The sequence below is a fragment of the Protomyctophum parallelum genome, assembly GCF_964188405.1.
Source record: "Protomyctophum parallelum genome assembly, chromosome: 22".
Lineage (NCBI taxonomy): Eukaryota > Metazoa > Chordata > Actinopteri > Myctophiformes > Myctophidae > Protomyctophum > Protomyctophum parallelum.
Window position 1 is genome coordinate 9581546 of NC_139714.1, and position 19889 is coordinate 9601434.

At 43.4% G+C, this 19889-nt stretch overlaps 2 protein-coding genes across 5 annotated transcripts in view; both read right to left on the bottom strand.

The window, feature by feature from the left end:
- The window catches only part of lrp6 (low density lipoprotein receptor-related protein 6), a 96611-nt gene extending 88187 nt beyond the window's left edge, over positions 1-8424 (bottom strand). Inside the window, exons 1-2 of the mRNA XM_083757703.1 lie at positions 7924-8424; positions 780-1179 (exon numbers count right to left, since the gene is read on the bottom strand). Coding sequence (XP_083613829.1) covers positions 780-1179; positions 7924-7999 — 476 coding nt within the window. The 5' untranslated portion in view covers positions 8000-8424. The remainder of the gene's footprint in view (positions 1-779; positions 1180-7923) is intronic.
- A 2617-nt stretch (positions 8425-11041) lies between these two features.
- Positions 11042-19489, bottom strand: mansc1 (MANSC domain containing 1). Of its 4 annotated transcripts, XM_083757495.1 has the most exons (6): positions 19395-19489; positions 18186-18304; positions 15574-15904; positions 12865-13005; positions 12374-12508; positions 11042-11884 (listed from the first exon to the last, which is right to left on the bottom strand). In XM_083757495.1, exons 3-6 carry the CDS (start codon positions 15812-15814, stop codon positions 11364-11366), a joined length of 1038 nt encoding a protein of 345 aa, XP_083613621.1. In that variant the 5' UTR covers positions 15815-15904; positions 18186-18304; positions 19395-19489; the 3' UTR covers positions 11042-11363. The 4 variants fall into 4 exon arrangements, with proteins under 4 accessions (XP_083613621.1, XP_083613618.1, XP_083613620.1 ...); XM_083757492.1 differs by having other exon boundaries at positions 11042-12508; XM_083757494.1 differs by having other exon boundaries at positions 11042-12508; positions 18182-18304.
- Positions 19490-19889: the final 400 nt, after the last annotated feature.

The following is a 19889-nucleotide window of genomic DNA, read 5'->3' on the forward strand; positions in this document are numbered from 1 at the left end:
CCAACCAACCCTGAGGAAGGCAGCATAGCTGCCGACACTACTATAGCAGAAAACACAGTGAACATCGAGACGAGACATTATAAAACCTAGGACAATACAAAAGAAAACCCTTGAGTTTATGCTTCCTTCAAACAAGCAGCAGTGGAAGAAAACCTTCCCCCCCAAAGAAACACAGCAGCCAACAATCACACTCACTGGAATCCTTGAGACATTTTGCAATATTGAACAGTCACAAGGAAATAACCAGAAAACCAAAAGCAGACAAAAATGCAGAATGTTCAGTGACACACACACTTGACAGACGGTGGTGTCCCAGTGCAGATTGTCAAAGTGAATGGGCTGAGGTAATTAGAGAGGCATGCTGCTGCTGCTACAGCACCAGAGAGAGTGGCGGCAATGACCTGGGTTTGTTTACCCTCTCTCTCTCTCTCTCTCTCTCTCTGGGAGAGGCAGATGCCCCTCTATCTGGAGGTGATATAAGACATTCCTCAGCTGCCAGGACTAAGAGCCCTCGCCGCTCCCCTTCCTCAGAAATGGCGAAGACACACACAAAACACTGACGCTCTTGTTCGTTTTCTACAGGGGGAATTCAGTGGACACCGGCCTGCCCTGCTTTTAGGAATGGCTCTCGGCTCAGGAACCTTGCAACCCAATCCAGGCCACGGTAGCGCCGCAAACAAAGGTGAGCCTCACAAAAGGCAGTCAGGAATACACGCCCCTCCTTTCCGCCTGCCCAGGCTTTCAGTAGCCAAACAAAAGCCAGAGAAGATACTACTCACCCTCTTCCTGGATCCAAGGCTATCGCCCTCGGCTGATCCAGCTCCTGCCAAAATAGAACCTTCCGCAGCGACCCGTCGAGCTCCGCCACCTCGATCCGGTTGGTCTCCGAGTCGGTCCAGTAGAGCTTACTGCCCAGCCAGTCGCAGGCCAGTCCGTCGGGGGAGGCGAGGCCCGACACCACCACCGTCTGGACGCCGCTGGCCCCCGACTGGTTGAACACGGTGCGCTTGATGGCCTCCTCGCTCACGTCGCTCCAGTAGATGAAGCCCCGGTCGTACACGTAGTCCACTGCCGCAGCGTCCTCCAGGCCGCCCACCACCACCGTGGCGTTGGCCTTGCCGTGCGCCGCGTCCACCAGCCGCAGGTCCCGTCGGTTTGCATACAGGAGGAGAGGCACTCCTGGACGAGAGAGGGGCGACACAATGACACACATTGTAAAATCATGGCTCGGTTCATTCATATTCTCAACCGCCTACGCCACAAAATAAATTAAAACTTATTTCGAAACTAGCCCATCTACAAGCTCCCAAGGCCGCCTGTCGCAATGTGTTGTGAGCTTGTAGCTCTGGCATTCGTGAATCTTTTTGTGGTTTGTCATGGGTTAATCTTTATTGTTCTTATGCGGAAGATAACAGAGCTAGACCAGTCTGCCGGTCTATTCACGGAGCATGGAAGTCGGGAACGATGTAAGTCCAGACAGGAACGATGCAAGTTGGGAATGCATCATGCACATTCTCAAGAGTACAGTGCAGGAAGCACTACCATGCGACCGATTGAATATGGAGATACAGGGGACCATGATGTGGACAGAAACAGCTGACATCGTGCTGATGACGTACATGTGGACACTGGACACACACTATCACACCTATATTGCCACCGCAGGACAACTGTGACAAAAAGCTGTGCCAATACGTGAAGCGATTGCTATACACGTCATGAGGTGCGCTCACCACTGGCATTTCGAGTGCTACTAACTAATGTCTAAAACAACTGCTGTTCTAAATCCTTCAGACCCGTAATTGACCTTATACCAACCTTGAAATGTACCTTAGTTACGTCACCAAGAATGGTGGTCCCTAATTGGTTGAGAGAGGACAAATAACATGCATTTTAAAACCGCTTTTAATATTTAATATCATATTGTCTATGTCCCTCAAAGTTATTTCTAATGGTTTGAGCCTCAATCACCACTCCGATATAACCAGCCCTTGTGATTTTTTTTCTGGACTTTGAAAGCAGTTTTAGCTGCAGCAGTACCACAATGTGCCGATATGCAGATTATTTAATATTTGAGACATATATTGACTGAAGAGGAGGAATTATACAAAGTAGGGTGACATTGATGACAACACGATGAGGACAAAATCAGTTGAGCTGTTCCTGAGAGCAATTTCCATTAAAGCACCCATATGATATGAAAGCCTGATTGTTCATAATTGGTTATTTGTGGCGATAGAAAACACATATGGGAGCCCCAAAAGGCCAGAAACACAAAATAAATTGAAAAAGTAGAATTGTATGTTATAGGTCCTTTAAGTAAATAGTTGTTTTTATTTTCTATCCCACGATTTTGTACCCTAGGGGACACGGGGAGAACATGCAAACTCCACACAGAAAGGCCCTTTCACAACCCCGCCTCGGGTATCGGCACTGATGACACGGAGGAGGAAGCACTCCCCCAGCACCCACAGCGTCCCGAGCGGGAATCAAACCCAGGACCTTCTAGCTGTGAGGCGACAGCACTACCAACTGTGCCACCGTGCCCTCAAGTAAATAGGTCTTAAGGAAACAACACAGTGAACCTATTACTAGAATACATGAATTATGAATACATGTATTACATTAATACTGTCTGTATTGACGCACGGCCGTGTCGACGATCTGCAAGCCCACAAGCGTTGCAAATAGCAGAGCTGCTCATAACGACTATTTTCAAATAGCCGATGTATATAGCGTTAAAGTGGTTAAACTGATTTTGATGCTAATATTACCACAGTCGAGGAACCCTGGGAGTCCCTGGACCCCACTCTGAGAACCACAGTGAGTAGTACATTTTACCCACTCCACCAGCAGCTACTCTGGCCAGGTATTTGGCACAGTGCCAGGCCCCAATGGGACACTTCTAACACCACATGCCAACAGATCTCTATCAGCATCAACAATCAGCCTCTTCACTCTCACCGGATACGTGTTTTATTTTCACCCAGGGGTCATTTCCTTCCCCAAATATTTGCAGTTTGTGCAGAATGTCGGAAGCCTTTACTCTACCCTGGAGAGACGGAAATAGAAGCAAATATGCTTTTTCTGGGATTTGTTTTTGTTTTGTCCCGAGCCTCAACAATAGGGACTTTAAGCAACAACGGCTACGTCAGTCCGCTCCGGCAACCGGAAATGGATCAGTGCTCAATAGATGAACCTGCTTGCCGCAGCTGTTCCTACTACGGCAGAACGTAGTGTCTACAACGCCATGTCATAACCATGTTTATTGAAATAAACTGTTATACATTTACTCTGTTTGCTCCATCACATATCTCTTCTGCTGTGTATTGTGTTGGTATGCTCTGAATGAAGAAATAACACTTATTTGTTATTTCAAATGTCATAATAACCATGCTTATTAAAACTGTTTTACCATAACAAATTGCTCCAGCACCTTCCTCTTTCCACTCATGTCCAGTGCATGTAAGAAGCAAGTTATCGGCATGTTAGCTGATGCGCGACGGAACGTCTGTTTTTATGTTTGACACATGCTGCATAGACGCATCGTCACCATGGGAACCAATTTAAAGCGATGGGGACCCTTTGCCCGGCGGCTGTTTGCTTAACGATGTTGACTGCTACGGTGATTGCGTCATAGCAGCCATACCTCCACCTAGCGGAGCCGTCCTTAAAACCGTCGTTGCTTAAAGTCCCTATTAACCAATATAAAGCAGGCTAATTTCAGAGGTATTTACACATTTTCAATAGGCCTGTGTGTCTGTGTGCACACGACAGACAAGAGGGTGATTACAATATTGCTGGCTGCCACATTGAATGTTAAATCGGCATGATTTGAACATGCAGGGGGTACATTATGAGACCTAAATGCACCCGTCAACTTCTTATGCCCATAGTGACTACTGAGTACAGGTTTTGTAACAATTCTTAGCAAATGTAGAAGAATCTGTGTTTAGGACTCAGTTACCGACACATTTCTTGTGGGGGCCGATGACATGGGGCCCCCACAATTTGTATAATGCTACAGGGTGATGCTACTAGTGGTTGTTTGTCATGATGTCCAAAATACAACAGCCAAAGGTTTACCACGGATTCATTTCTAGAATTCTTTCCAGGGCAACGCCAGGGGGAAAGAAGCACACCATGCTAGGGAATGCCAATATAGGAAACGGTTGCCGAATACCCGAATATGATTGCCGTCATCATGGCTATACCTTTGTTGTAGAGCTACATGATAACCTTTTGATCACATCATCACAACGAAACAGTGGGTTACGAAAGGTAATCTGTAGAATATATAGTATATACAAGAGTATAGACCAGGGGTACTCAACTGGCGGACCGCGGTCCGGGACCACCTCTTTGCGGACCAAAGTATTTAAGTTAATAATATAAATAACATCAGATGGTACATTTCTCATGTGAAATTGCTGCAAAGGCCCCCAAAATGTCCCCCAAGGGCCTCCAAAATTCTGGCGCGCGCTGTGCGCTGCGCGCAGTGTGGCCTGCCAGGGCGTATAACTCCCGGCCTGATTTGGAGTTCCACTCCGGGCCTGCACTCTGCACCCCATTATTGGGATCTGATTTGTATAAGCTTGGCTTGACCATACTAAACGGGCATAGAGCCCCGCTCTCCGAAGGACGTCGCGCATGGGACCGGACCTCGGTCTTATTCAAAAAAAAATTGTGGACCTTCATAATTTCTAGTTGAGGACCCCTGGTATAGACAACCTTAGATTTACTATGATTCGACTGATGCCTAGCTCAATTATTATTTCCAATCCGTATTACAGACATCAGCATCATATCAGATTTATAAAAGCACAATAGCTTAACGGTTAAGCTATTGTGCTTTTATAAATCTGATATGATGCTGAGTTAAGCCTTAACCACTTGAATCCCAGAATCCATCATTTGGGCAGAACATTAGCAGATCTTCAAGCTCTGTAGAATAGATACACTATTTTTGGCTAGGAGACTTGGTGTAAAGTGTCTCAAGACAACTTGTTGTGATTTGACACTTTAATAAAAATGGAATAAACAAAAATCACACCCGTGTGAAGTGAGGGGCGCTCTTATCATTCTACATCATGGCATAAAATGGACACTATGTCAATTTGCTCAGTCACTATGAGGTAAAATTCTCCAGTCATTGTCAATGGGGAATTTAATGTTTGTGAAGGACAAGGTTTGTGGCCACACACCAAAAGCTGGATATAGGCCATAGCGCCCCTAAAGAAAAGCGGTCCAAGCACAGACAATAAACTAAATTGCTGTAGAATAACTGATGATCTACCTGAACACATTCTGATAATAATAAACACTATGACGCAGAAATATCATAATGCTGTTAGAATTGGAACTAGCCCAATTACCTAGCGTGCTAATAGTTACACATCATTAAGTACAAATAATACTGGATGTCTGCAATAAACTATTCCATGGCACTGGACAATGTGAAATAACATACTTGTTCCATGAAATGGGGTCCAGATTATAAATACGCAATGTCTTTGAACATAAAAAACCAATGAGAGAGAAGGGGGGGGGGGGGGGGGGGGGGAACAACTTCCTTTTCAATATTTCTTAGAAGACTGATCCAACACGCACGTCAGTCATGTTCTAAGAAAACTGAATCAAAGTTGGACCACTTCACTGCTTTCCCCTTGTGGCCCCAATATGGCTCCCAGATGGAGCCAGTGGACTGGCAGCTTTACCTCTCGCTCTACTCACAACAAATTATTGATATCATATAACCATCATAACTTTCACTATAGTGAATTGGCTTCTAAAACACATCCAGTAGACACACCATCATAAATGGTGCGTGTGTCATATATATATATATATATATGGTAGATGGTCGAAGACTAAGATTAATATCTTCACCCGTTTCACTTTACTTCAGTGGTCGTCGTCGTCGTCAGAACGACGTCAGTACACTCACGAGTATCAGACCTGTTAAGGGTAACATTTAGAACCCCTTCAAATAACCCAGGAGGTCCTTGGACCTCACTTTTAAAGAACCACTGCTTTTTAATTCTGCTTCTTTCATGGGCTGACTGACTAATTAGTTCAAAGCAAGCTGAATTAAACAAAAGTGTGCCCCAATATATGTCCATTAAAAACATGGATTTGGCAGAATCTAAAAGCAAACACATGGTGTGACCGGTCTGGGAGCAAGAAGCTGAGAAACGCATATAGGCCTACTGTACATGCTTGACATAACTTTCATATACAATTAGCTGTGGTAGAACAAAGGCATGTATTTTAGGCTATAAGGACCACATTAAGACGTTATAATAACAGTTTCCCCGATGTATCATGAAATAATACATTTTAGCCTGATGTGCCAGAAAGTGCCCTTTGTAGCACCACAGTGCTAAATCAAATCAAACACAATCATAATAACTAACAACTGACTCAGTGGCCATCAGGGTCTTTTCAGAGCAATGGCTTGTTTGTCTAGCTCCCAACTAAAACGTTGTTGTGCCTTACAGTGGATTACAATCGTACACAACGTTGTTATAAAACATGTTACAACCATTTGTAAGTCAGCTAAAGCTATAAAATGCACCAGATTGTAACTCTTGTTAGTATGTCTGTAAAACGTGGAACAATGCCATTATTTAGAGCTATTACATGTAGTCAGTGCTGCTAGCTAGCGCGGCTAGCTGTGATTTAATGTGACTGTTCGAGGATAAAGATTAAAGGGATGCATAAGTGACGTCACAACTAAGCGTCCATCTAGCGGAAGTTGAGTGGTATCTTTCTTTTTTATTATCAAAAAACTACACAGTAAACTCCAGTGTCATTTATGCATTCTTACCTGTTAAGTAGGCAAATATAACCAAATGGACTCATTTGGTTACATTTTGTAAACTAAATTAACAGAATTGTAGTAGCTCAGTGGTGGGTTACTGGGGGTCCATGAAGTTTTACCACATTTATATTAAGCTTCAGATATTTAAAAACAGCAGATTTCCAAGCTACTTTTTAACATCTTTTGAAAAGAATGTGTTGGAATGATTTAGACCTTTGTTTTAACACGTTCTCTTCTGGGGGCAAAACAATATATGTTCAGATGGGGGTCCTCTGTCAAATAGGCCCACATGTACATTTTTGGGGGTCCCTCCTCCTTGACATGAAAAGGTTTGCGAAATTGTGGTAGTGTACTACAGTGGTTTTTTCATGACAAGGACCGCCAAATTGACACGTATTAGCCCGTGGACCACCTATTTGAAGAGATATGCCAGGGACCCCCATAAGAAAAGATTGTTACGGCTCTAGCAGTGATTCTCAACCTGTTTAACTTCAAGGACCCCCAGTTTGACATGCATTAGTCTACGGACCCCCATAGTGTACAAATGGAACCAAATGGACTCTCAGAGTTACAGACCCATAAGGGTCCATTTGGTTCCAGACTATCATTTAGCTGGGGACCCCCTGGAACTCCCTCACGGACCCCTGGGCCTAATTGTTTGTGACGTCACTGTGGTATCCTTGTCCTACTCTACTAGCAGCCTTTACGGCTGTGCGCGCGCGCGTGTATGTGCGTGTGCATGCGCGCGCGTGTGTGTGTATGCGTGTGTGTGTGTGTGTGTGTGTGTGTGTGTGTGTGTGTGTGTGTGTGTGTGTGTGTTAGTTAGCCCGACTGGTGGCTAACGCGTTAGCATCGATAGATAGGCAGCAGCCAAAGTGAACCAACCGGGGCTTGGGCCCTGACTGAGTGTGTGTGCCTTGTAACACTGATTCAACACAGTGTCCAACTCCCTCTCTCTCTACCACACACACACACACACACACACTCACACACATCTGGGGAACAGTGTTAACAAAACTTTATAATAAACACCCCAAAATAAAACAAACAAAACAAAGCTCATGTTCCTGTTCCATACCCCGGAGGAGAAAAAAACTCACCTCTAATGAGCAAACAAAAACAACTCAACGACAACAGGAGGCTCCGGAGCAGCAGCAGCAGCACCGCGGCGCCCATCTTCTTTCTATCCGTCCGTCTGGCTCTCCTCCTCGGCCCTGCTCCTGCCTGCAAGCCGCTGCTTCTCCTCCTCCCTCCTCCTCCTCAGCGCAAAATCCACATTGTTGTTGTTAAAGCCCGCTCACTGCTATAGCCTTGCCTGTGTATTCCTTCCTTCCTTTGCAAGGATAAAGTAGTGAACGTATCCCCCCCCCCACCACCCCAACGAATGGTGTTGATTGTTTGTGTCCCGTGCGGCGGATCGGATCAGATTGTTCCCAGATGATCCATCCTGGTGGATGGAATCCTTCTTCCTCGCTGTAATAATCAACTGGATCTGCGATCCATTCGGTTCTTCTTCTTCTTCAGGATCTATTCTCCTCACACTCTCTACATTCACATTGTCCTGCAAGAGAAGCAGAGGAGCAGGCACTGGCAGCGATACGTCTCCCTTCCTTTCCTTTCCTTTCCGCTGGAAGAGGAACCAAATACCAACCCTCCCCTCCTCCACTCACTCACTCACTCGCTCACACACACGCACGCACACACGCACGCGCGCGCTATTTATTTATTTATTTATTTTCCTCCATCCATAGCGTGGCTAGCTCTGGTCCATATAACTCCAATGAAGGCATCGGGTGTGTAATCGTTCGTTGTATGTGCGAGTGCAACTGTTACTTGTATTAATAAAATAAAACGTCCTTCTCCAATGGATCCACAGTATAGTTATTATTTAGTAACAAGCTCAATTGTCAATGCTTTTCATTGGTTCAATGGTCAACTTCACTTTCAATGTTATCAATATTAATAAACACAAAGACACATTGATATAGCCAATATCCTATCACATTTGTTCACCTTCCTTTCCAAAGCTTCTGGATATTTTGCTGCTTTTGTGTGACACTGTAGCCTAGTATGTATTGTAGTTTCTGCCCCCAACAGCTGGCACACACATTCTCAACACATTGAATAAACTAACTTAAAGCAGAAGTAGGATTTATACATCATGCATGGCAATGAGGATTAGGCCTACATGAAGTTCATTACTCTAAAGACTCAAAAGTTTTGATTTGCATGATCCTGCAGGTTTGCAGCTTGTGGGTCGATTGTGTTTATTGAATGGGAGGCACAGAGAGAGAGGAGAGAGAGAGAGAGAGAGAGAGAGAGAGGATAGGTGATGGGGTGTCTTGTGTATGATGGGAACTGAAACACAAACCAAGGCCTGAGATGGAGAGGGGGAGAGAGAGAGTGGCGGCCGGCAGGGCAGAGATTCTGTGTGGGGCAGAAATTGAGTTGGTTTAAATAGGCTACTAACAGACAGCATTAAAGGTAACATACTGTACTGACACAATTAATTACACAATTGATTCAAAATTCAAACTTTAATTCTTACAATAAAACACCAAATTCCAATGTAAAAAGCATCACTTCACTAAACGAACCAATTACATCTACTTAATCGTTAACATCATATAAATTAAAACCGATATAAGTACTAACAACTTAGGATGTGTGGAACAGTAGGCTTGCTTAATGTGGCTCCATGCTTCTGCGTGGGGACTCTTACAAAGTGTCTAGCCTACTCTGCAATGCATGCCAGTGCCAATGTCAGATAGAGTTCTTGAGTTGCTTCTGCCACCTAGTGGTAAAACTATATTCCCTCTACCCACCAGTATCTGCACTCACAAACTTAAGTGCGGTTCACTGGTACACTGACATACAATAATATTACAAATTTACTTATGAAAATAGTGCGCGTCCAGTGTACTCTCGACTATGAAAACAATCTTGCTATTCAAAAAAAAGTCTATCATATCAAAAACCACAGGATACAATAGTGCATTGATTCCCAGCGAATTGCATCCATCATTAAAAGTTTATCCACATTATGAAAAACAGTTATGTGGACAGAATTACAAAACAACACAGTGAAATAGTGTAGTGAGTTGAGTCAGACATCTAAACTGAGCCAGTGATTTAAATCTTCCACAGACTTTCATCGTCTTTTAATACATCTATTGCCCCTTTTGAGTGTGCAATGGGACCCAGACAGCAATCTTCATATTAGCCTAGAATTTGTCGCAGTGCACTTACCAACCGCCTCTGATCTTGTCACTCTGAATGGTTGATGACTGCTGATCAGTGTTAACCATAAGCTAACGAGCACGTTCAGGCCGATGTCCATGACAGTAATAAGTGCCAACAAGTTCACACTCAACTGTAGTTGCTGCTGCTTACTGTAGTTGCTGACTGCCTTTGCTTCATCTCCAACCCCAGCAGCCAGCATCCACCTGTTGGTTCTGATCCCCCCGGGTGGAGGGTTCTGGTATTTGATCACTCCCTGCTCTCATGCTGTCCCTCTGCGTTACGTTTAGCAAACGAGCAAAGGCAGTCAGAGATTACAACAATTATTGCATCTCATATATCATCGCTCAAATATTTGTCCTTATTCGTTCAAGTTGTCTGATTGAAATGTCTGTATCGTATTGATAATGTCTTTGATCATAACTAAAAGACAGCAATAAGGGTACAGTCTTGCGGGGGGGGGGGGGGGGGGATTAAAGTCATACTTAGCCGCACAAAGGTCAGTGTTGCTTATTGAAAATAACTGCTTTTCAAATCTCAAACAATATAGAAGGTGCAATGCAACACTATTGTGCAATGGAACATAAATTAAGCTCAGAAAGGAATCAAAAGCTCATCTATGGCTATGGTACAAAGCATGTACAGTTCAAGTGACATGCAGTAGTCAAGTGCACCTTATACACAAAGTGTTAACCCTTTAACCCATTCTGACCTGAGATCAGATTCATACGAGGTTTCCGCCGGACACACACTGGTCCTGATGAACCCATTCTGACCTGAGATCAGATTCTAGAAAATGTCAGTCGCTCTTCGATTTTTCAAAAATAGCAGACCTACAAGCTCGTATCGCGCCACTCGGTGGCGCGATATGAGCTTGTAGATCTGCTATTTTTCAATAGCTAAAGCATAACATGATGCCGACACCAAAATGGGTGCCCGGTCAGAATGGGTTAAAGTACATTATGATTTCACGTTACATTGTCCGTCATGTCTCTATACTGGTGTGAATTCAGAGGCTTCCTGAGTATTGGGGTACCAACATATTGCTGTCTGTCCTTTGTATTCCATAGCCATCTGATGCATTTCTCTCTTTGACATAGTGAAAGCGTGGACAGTCTATTAACATACTGTATAACTGTGAGCCATTCAGAAAAAGAAAAAAAAAACATTACATATTCAATGAACGTGAACATTATTTTTTTAAACATCTCAGCCATTTTGTCCTTCTGAGATCCCCTCTTGGGAAGCAAGACTTAAAAAGTGTGCCTTTCTTTGTTGGTGGAAAGCCATGTGCACGACTTTACACCTCATAGTGCAGATCGTTGAGTTCCAGTCTCGTGTAGTGGCGTCTGTCGAAGGACTCCATGGCTTTACGGCCCCCCACGGCCAAGACCAGCATGAGGATGACCAACCCTAGAACCATCACTGCCACCAGGCCGTTCTTTAGAGCCCCCCGTGCTGCTATGGTCTTGCCCTGACCCTGGCCCGCACCCTCCACTGAGACAGGGTCTTGGATGGAGTGATCTGACTGAATCGCTCCCTTGGCCACAATGACCAGCGCTGCAGCGGTAGTCGTCCTGGTGGTGGTGGATGGCTCTGTTGCAACAATGACTGTAGTAGTAGTAGCAGCCACCGTAGTAGTAGTAGTAGTAGTAGTAGCAGCCGTAGTAGTAGTAGCAGCCGTAGTAGTTGTGGTGGTAGCTGTAGTTGAAGTGGGTGTCGCGGTGGTTGGCTCTGGCATTGCAACAGTCCTGTGTTCAGCTTCGCTGTCGGGCATCACGGCAGCTGGCATAGCGGTGGAAGTCTGGACGTGCGTGGAGGCTGTAGTGGTGGTGGTAACAGGGTGAGGTTTGGGTTTCTTGGGTGACTTGTTCTGTTTCTTATTGGATTTGTTACTCTTCCTCGTGGCTAGTGTGTTTGTAGTGGCTGTGATTGTTGCTAAGGTTGGATGAGCCTCACTCACTACTAGCCTAAATGCAGTTGTAGCTGTAGTTACAGAAACAGTAGTCGCACTTGGTGGTGTTGCCACCAGAGGCAGTGTGGCTATGATGATTATGGGTGGAGGTGGTTGTGTTGTTGTTGTGGTGGTGGTGGTAGTAGTGGGCTGAGTTGTGGTGGTTGTGGTGCTAGTGGTGGTTGTAGCTGGTGTTGTGGTACTGGTTGTCGATGGTTGTGGGGTTGGGGTGGCATGTGTGGTGGTAGTGGGCTCTGGTGTGGTGGTAGTGGGCTCTGGTGTGGTGGTGGTAGTGATGGTGGTGGTGGGTAGCGTGGTGGTTGTCACTGCCGTGGTCGGCAGCATTGCTGTGGTACCTGGTGTTGCGGTGGTTGTGGTTGGCTGTGTTGTGGTGGTTGGGGTGCTCGGGGATTGGGTGGTGGTGGTGGTAGTTACGGTCGTTTGTTCTGCAGCAGCAGTCGTGGGTCTCACCGTGGTGGGATGAAGCAACCCTAGAGCAAAATCAACAATTTGACATCTTAATATTCTCTCTTATGATCAATCAATGGATTGTGATAAACCAATTATTTATTTGTCACAAGCACGAGTAGCTCTGGTGCTGTGATCAGTGCTGCTGAAGGTGTGGTTTTGAGGACAACTGCTTTGAATTGCTATTATTGTTTACACACAACAGAAACCAAGGTTTATATATTTCAAGAGCGAGAGATCACACAGTATAAATCCTAAGCATTCTTCCTCCATACTGGGAGAAAAACAGCACCTGAAAGTTTGATGTGATGCCCACAGGTTGAGAACAACTGCACTATAGATGACCACACATGCGGTCAAAGCAATGCAATTCAGTTACCTTTGAAGATATCATAGGTGTTGGTGCCCTCCTGAGCCGCCATTAGAGGACAGTCCTGCTCTGTTGCACAGTGGAACAAGTAGCAGTTTTCTGTCGCCGTGGGTTTTTTAGAGTTGAATACAGCCATGTTGCACTTGGCACCTTTAAGAGAAAAGAAGGAAGACAATTTTATTCAACTGAGTGTTTTAACTTAGCCTTTAGCAGCCAGGAACTGGCAACAATCTGCTCAGCAACTCTACATAGACAATTAGACATATTACCCACTGTTTTATCCAGTCCGAGGACTATAGGCGTATGAATATGGATTGAGTTTACACTTAGGGGCTACACCAATATCAGCCATGTTACATGTGGTGTTGTCAATAAGGCCATAATGATAGTGTGCTGAATCTGACAGCTATACTGTTGTATTTGTGACTTGAATTTAGCCATCCTCATCTTTTTGTAGCCGACCTCATGTTTTTGTATGGTCTTGCTGTTACATTTATCTGTACGATGTGTTGAATGGTGTGGGTGTTTGAACAGACCTGTGAAGACGACAATCCTTCAGGACAATAAAGATTATTATTAACTTCGGTTGGGCGGCAGCGGCTCAGGAGGTAGAGAGTGTCCGCTTGTGGAACGGTCGAACGGAAGGTTCCCCGTTCGATGCCGGGCTCCCCCAACATTACTGTCAAAAGTGTCCTTGAGCAAGACACTGAAAACCCCTAACTGTTCCCGATGAGCAGGTTGGTGCCTTGCATGATTTCCTCCTCCACCATTGGTGTGTGAATGTAATGCACTTTGGATAAAGGTGCTATACAAATGCACCATTGTGTAATACTTATCTATGACTACTTAGTACCAATCTGCAAACCGAATGAATGCTGCCGTTTAGACATGACTCAGGGAAATAAGGAATGTTATGCAACAGAAGATGTTATGATGAGTGGATTGTGACAATTAGGTGACCTTCCCACCAGAAAGCTTTACTGCGATTAAAACGAATGCTGCTGCACATTGTCGGAAAGTGCACTTTGTTTGGCAGGTGTGAAGCATCATTCGAATCCTAATGCGCATCAAAGAACCGCATTCTACTCCGACCAAAAACGGGGGTTTCGCTTCGCTTCCAATCGCACTTGATTACGATTCGGTGCAGGTGGGAATAAAGGTCATAGGCTATTTTCACTACTCTAATTTATGGATTGAGTAATTGTTTTAAAATGTGGGCTATTTCCATAAATCTGGTCTTAAGTGATACAACTAAAACAAAGTAAATGTGGATAACAATCCGAATTGCTGCTAAAACAGTCTATTCTACAACATCACCATAAGTTACTCATATCCAGTACTGGAATGCAACTGCCAGGCTCACAGTAGTCTCTCGAGACAGACTGTTGACTGTTGACAAATTCAAAGGAAGAGAGGGCTCTGTGACGTATTAAGAAGCTCTGTTGTTTCAGCGCGACATTGCTCTTGTCTTACTGGTTTTTTGACTATGGGTTCTCAGATTGGGCTCACACTCTCTCTAGGTTGGTGCAACAACACATTAGACACTGCTGCCATCTGCTGGTGATACTCAAATCATGTCTTTGTTGTTAAACCTATGATAGTGTTAAATAGCTCTATAATCTGAAAGTAATCATTGCATGTTTGTTCTCCCTGTCTGCCTGTTTCCCAAACAGTGGGTCGGGACCTATTTGTGGGTCGGGGACACATTTTAGTTTTTAATTAATTTAATTTAATTTTAAAACATTTTTAAAAAACATTACCCAAAAACTTAAAGTTTTCATGAATTAATACCAAATTAAATGATTTTGTCCAGATACCCCGTCGAGACGCGGGTATCTGGAATTCCATACATACAATTCCATACATACATTTCATGTATGAAAATAGCCAATCTACAAGCTCACATTGCGGCGCGAAGTGTTTCGTTGTGAGTTTGTAGATCTGCTATTTTCATTAATTTGGGTCCCAGGTGAATGTCTAATTTCTCTTCAGGGTGCTATGGGTGCTGTGCTATGCACTTTTTATGTCTTACCTCAGCTATATGTCAATATGTAGATAATTTGTTTGTTTTTTAGTCATCTCTCTTAACCCTTTCCCCTACCTTCTTTCTCTTATGGAAATGACAAAAACGATGGAGCTTGAACAAAAAACAAATATTAACCACTGTTTTACACCTGTAAATCTGTGATGTGACAATAAATCTGATTCTGATTCTGAGCTCTTTAGTAAACAGATTTCAGGTTGGTAGAGAGAACTGAATACAAAATCAAGGAGGAGTGAAAATTGGAAGATAAGAAATGAAAGACAACATGGAACAGGAACACAAGCTGTAAAATGATCTTTGTGGGGTTACCTCTCCTGATTTAATGACATTTGTAACCCACCTGAAAATGTATTTTCTGTTGAGGGTTTGTTACTGAACAAACAGTCTATATAGCAATCATTACCACCGGATTTTAGAGCTTAAACGTTTTAACAATACCACTTATTATTAATCGATCTAAATTGGTGACACTCGTGTGCAACTAATTCTAAATCAGGCACATGAATTTCTAAAAGAGCTGTGATTTCCAATCCCCAGATGTGGAGGTCTTGCCTAGATAAACGAACGAATGAATGAATGAATGAATGAATGAATGAATGAATGAATGAATGAATGAACGAACGAACAAACGAACGAACGAACGAATGAACGAATGAACGAACGAAATCACCTACCCGGCTTCACTTCCCCTGAGCAGCAGGCCAGGACACATTCCCGCTCGGACGAGACCACGCGCGTGTCCATGGCCGTCCTGGGTGTGGTTAAGGCAACTCTGACGTTGACAATGGCCCCCTTATGTTGTCTGGAGTAACATGTCTCTGCCTCCATCGGTGCGGCACAGACGATTGTCATCAGCATCATGGCCGAGGCCGTGACCAGCGTCCGCGCGGGCAGACTGTTCCATGTGAGCGTCATGGCTGCAGCACTTCCACCAGGCTCGTTTTAGAAAGGCCAACAACCCTCAGCACAGTCCACAGTGGGGGAGCACAGATCTAGAGAAATGGTCTGTAGAGAGTTCAATGTCAGGAGCAGGAGGACATGTATGTGTATTTGACAGCACGGTGGAAAGAATCAAGGAATATTGGAGAAAGAGAGGAAATGGCCCGGGATGACCTGATTACGCAGCATAATCACATGACCCGGCAAGTGTAGTTTTAAATGAATGTAAAGTAAGTAACTGAACCGCCTGGGGACCCACAGACGTAGACTGAATCATGCTAAACTCATTGTTGCGATATATTGATTTCAGAAGTGGTTTACAAACAGGATGGAATGAATGCACCAAACATTGAACAAAGACTAATCACAGGTCAAGGGAAATGTTGGTCTTAATTGTCTGCACAATAGAGCGTCGGCGTCGCAGCCCCTACCAGGGCCCAAGAAATGATTCCCCGTTCATTTTCCTCATAGACTTTTCAAAAAGTATTTATTTAAAGACCTTTTGTTGTGACAAATCATGACAACAAACAAAAACAATTGGCCGAACAAAGAATTAGAAAGAAGAAAAAAACGGCAGGTTACAACACTTTTTTTTGTTGGTTTTTCTTCTTTGTAATTATTTGTTTGGTCCAAAATATTGTGTTTATTGTCACAACTCGAGTTGGCTTTGTCCGCGGCGTAAACGTCTTTAAAATGTCTATGGGAAAAATGCATTGGGAATAATTTCCTGGGCCTGGCGTCGTCATGAAAGGGGGCGGGACTAGTCTATAGACAGCATATTCTCATGTGCTGTGGCCTAAAACTGAAAATCCACAGTGAAAATTACTTTTACACTCTAATGTCAAAAGCGCCAAGACTTTGACACCTTGAACCTTTTTTATTTTTAACTTTCAGGCAGCCTATAGTTCTGGACTCTGGTGATAAATTCACACTTACTTAAATTGGCTCAGCATATAAACTGAAAGTTAAAAGAACACATTCAACCTATAAAGTAAACATTTTGGTCCATCTTTGATTCTTTCATCACATATAAAAGATTTCTAGCTGTGGGAAAAAGTCATTCACGATGACAAGTTCACGATGACATGTCATGTGTCATTTCAGCGTCAAAGACTACACAGACTTGACACATGGCGTCTGTTACAGCATCCACTTTGACTCATGGCATATTCAAAGCTGCATGTGCTCTGTGATGCCAGGCCATGTGAGTTTGCTCTCCATGTTGACTCCATGCCTCACCAAGGGAGACTCTTTCACAGTGGCATGGAAAATCATTTGAATTTGTAAAATGTATGTCTACGCTAAACAAACTTAATGGACATGTACTAGTAGGGCGTAGGCTAACTAGATTAACTAGTCGGTAAGCAAACCAAATTCATTGAGATGTTCCAGGTGCAAATCAGTATTCTATATCCAATTAAGCAATAAGCAGTCCTAAAGTTAAAAAAGAAAAGCCTACTGAAAGCTAACTAAGGCCCTGGAAGACTTCCACCTCGACACTTTGAAAAGAACGATCTTCCTTCAAAACCGTGTGTGTTCACACACCAACTACTTTGCTGCATGGTTTAAAAGAACTCTTCTCTCAGCTATCAGCCTGTCGACTCAGTGAAGTTGATCTTCATGTCAACATTAAAAACCTTGTTTTATTCCCCTCTGTATTTCAAAGACCCTTATCTGTTATTGCTTTCAAAGTGACAATAGACCACTAGGTTCAAAGCCAACAGTGTGTAAATATAGAAATCTAAAACAAAGGAAGCTATTTCCGTCAACTGTTTCATTATCTCCTTTGGAGCGAGAGAAATGTCAGATTCACGCGGCGAAAACTGCCTGTGACTTTAAGCAGAATAAGTGCACACGTTTGACTAAACATATCCTATAAAAACTAACATTTAGAAATATATTCAATGGTGAATCGCTGCCACCGTCCTTAATTATGAGGAGAGTATTGTACGTCTTAATGATGAATTAATGTACAAAGGAAGATAATGGAGGGGGAAAAAACCGTTTTTTTATGTTCTTTTAGCATATATTTTGTAACCATATTGTTTCCCAGCTGGCTAATAAAGTATTATATCAATCAATCAAATTGGTTGGTTTACAAGTATTGCATCACAGAGGATAAAGACACAATAAAGCTCAAGGGCTTATTTCCATTTTGACCCTCTATAGTCTATACATTTATAGCATAGCAAACAAAAACATAGCAGTACAGGAACAAATATGCATACAAAACAGAGTCAGACTCTAAATCAAATGTGAGTGGACAAATGATTAAAATGTCAGACAAATGATTTCTAAATGATTCATTATATCATTATTTTGTGGTGGAGTTCATGTACTCACTCACCGGCAGCTTGTAAGTTGAAGCAGTTCTCCATCAGATATTGGCCAGCCGTCTGGGTCCACAGTCCATCACACCCAGAGACCCACTATCTCCTCACAGCAGGACTCTGATCCCGTCTCCTGCTTGGGATGAGGAACAGCCTCGCTGTTATCTCCTTTATTATCTCGCCAGTGGTGAAAAGTATCCAAGTATACTGTACTTATAAGTAGCCTATACAATTTGGAGGTGCATATTTGAGTATAGGCCTATGGGGATAGTTTACTTCTGTACCGCTACATGCCAGGCAAATATTGTAGCCTATACCTTTTCCCAACTGCAATTATTTGACATGAGCCTAGAAGTAGCCTTTAAAACCCTGGCCTATATTTCAGGTATTCGAAAACAGCCACACATGCTCAAGTCACAACACATGTGGCCTGAGCTTGTAGATTTTTTTAAAGAGTATGTTTACTTCAATTAATATAATTGCTGTTACTGCAATTATATTGCATGGGTGCTCTTCCTTATTGCTAGTGTTTACCGTATACCTACTGTAAGCCCATAAACTATACTCTCATTTTTACACCCTATATTATTCCAGGATTAGGAAGTCCTGAAGTTGTGTTACAACAGGGTTATACAATGGGCCTTACCTAAAACATTCTGCCAATGAGATAAGAAGCATGGTCAAAACAAAGGCCTATAAATATCTGCTGTTGATTTTTGAGGTGCACTTTCTTTAAACGTTTAAAAAGGGGAGTCATGATCTGTCTATCTGGCTCTGACTGGCTCACAGGTGGAATTGCACCTGCAGTCTATAAAACCACAGTTCACTGTTTAAGTTGTGTCATGCAGTTGTCTGCATTCACTAGCTACAATGATTCCACAATGACGCAATCTTTAAACTGTTTTTCTGAGGACACTTATCACTGACTCACACACCCTGCAACCTATCTAAAAGGGCCAAATTAAAAGATCACGTACATGACATGTCGGAGATAATTAAGGCCCTATATAGTTACGAAATATACAGAAAGCACGCCGGTTCTATTGGATGATTCAGACAGCATCCATTTCTCCACACATTGTTTGTCCCGCAGGACACCGACGCTGCACCCGACCGCTGTGGGCATCATCTGAGTCTCTAAAACTCGAAGTCTCGAACCACAATTTATCGCATTATATCAATGTTAATACATGATGCTATTATGTATTGATGGTATGGTAACTCACCCGTCCGAAGACGCAGAGGACATGTTGACAATCACCGAGAAACGATCCCCAAAGCACCTTGAGCGGATGGTTTTTTCCCCCTCGAAATCTCTTATATATAAACTGTATCGGACGCAAACATCGATTATAGACAGGCCCACTATATCACGATGTTTTTAACCAAAACATGGCAAACGGGAAACGTATTAATCTATTCGCCTGGGCCAAACATGAGAGTGGAGGAGCGCAATCTGCGAATGCGATGCAAGAGATGTGTATACTGAGTCTGACCCATTTCAGTCTTTGTCCTCTGGAAGGAAGGGGGAGGGATGCTCCTTCCACGTCCAACACAACACAACGTTCTGACTGTCAGCATCAGCATTCAACACAACACATGTCCACAATGTTAAGCGTGTCATCATAACTGATGTAAATAAAATAAAAATATCCCTGCTACCCCCAAAACAATGATGGAGGATATTTTGCAGGAAATTACACGACTTGTGCACACATAGG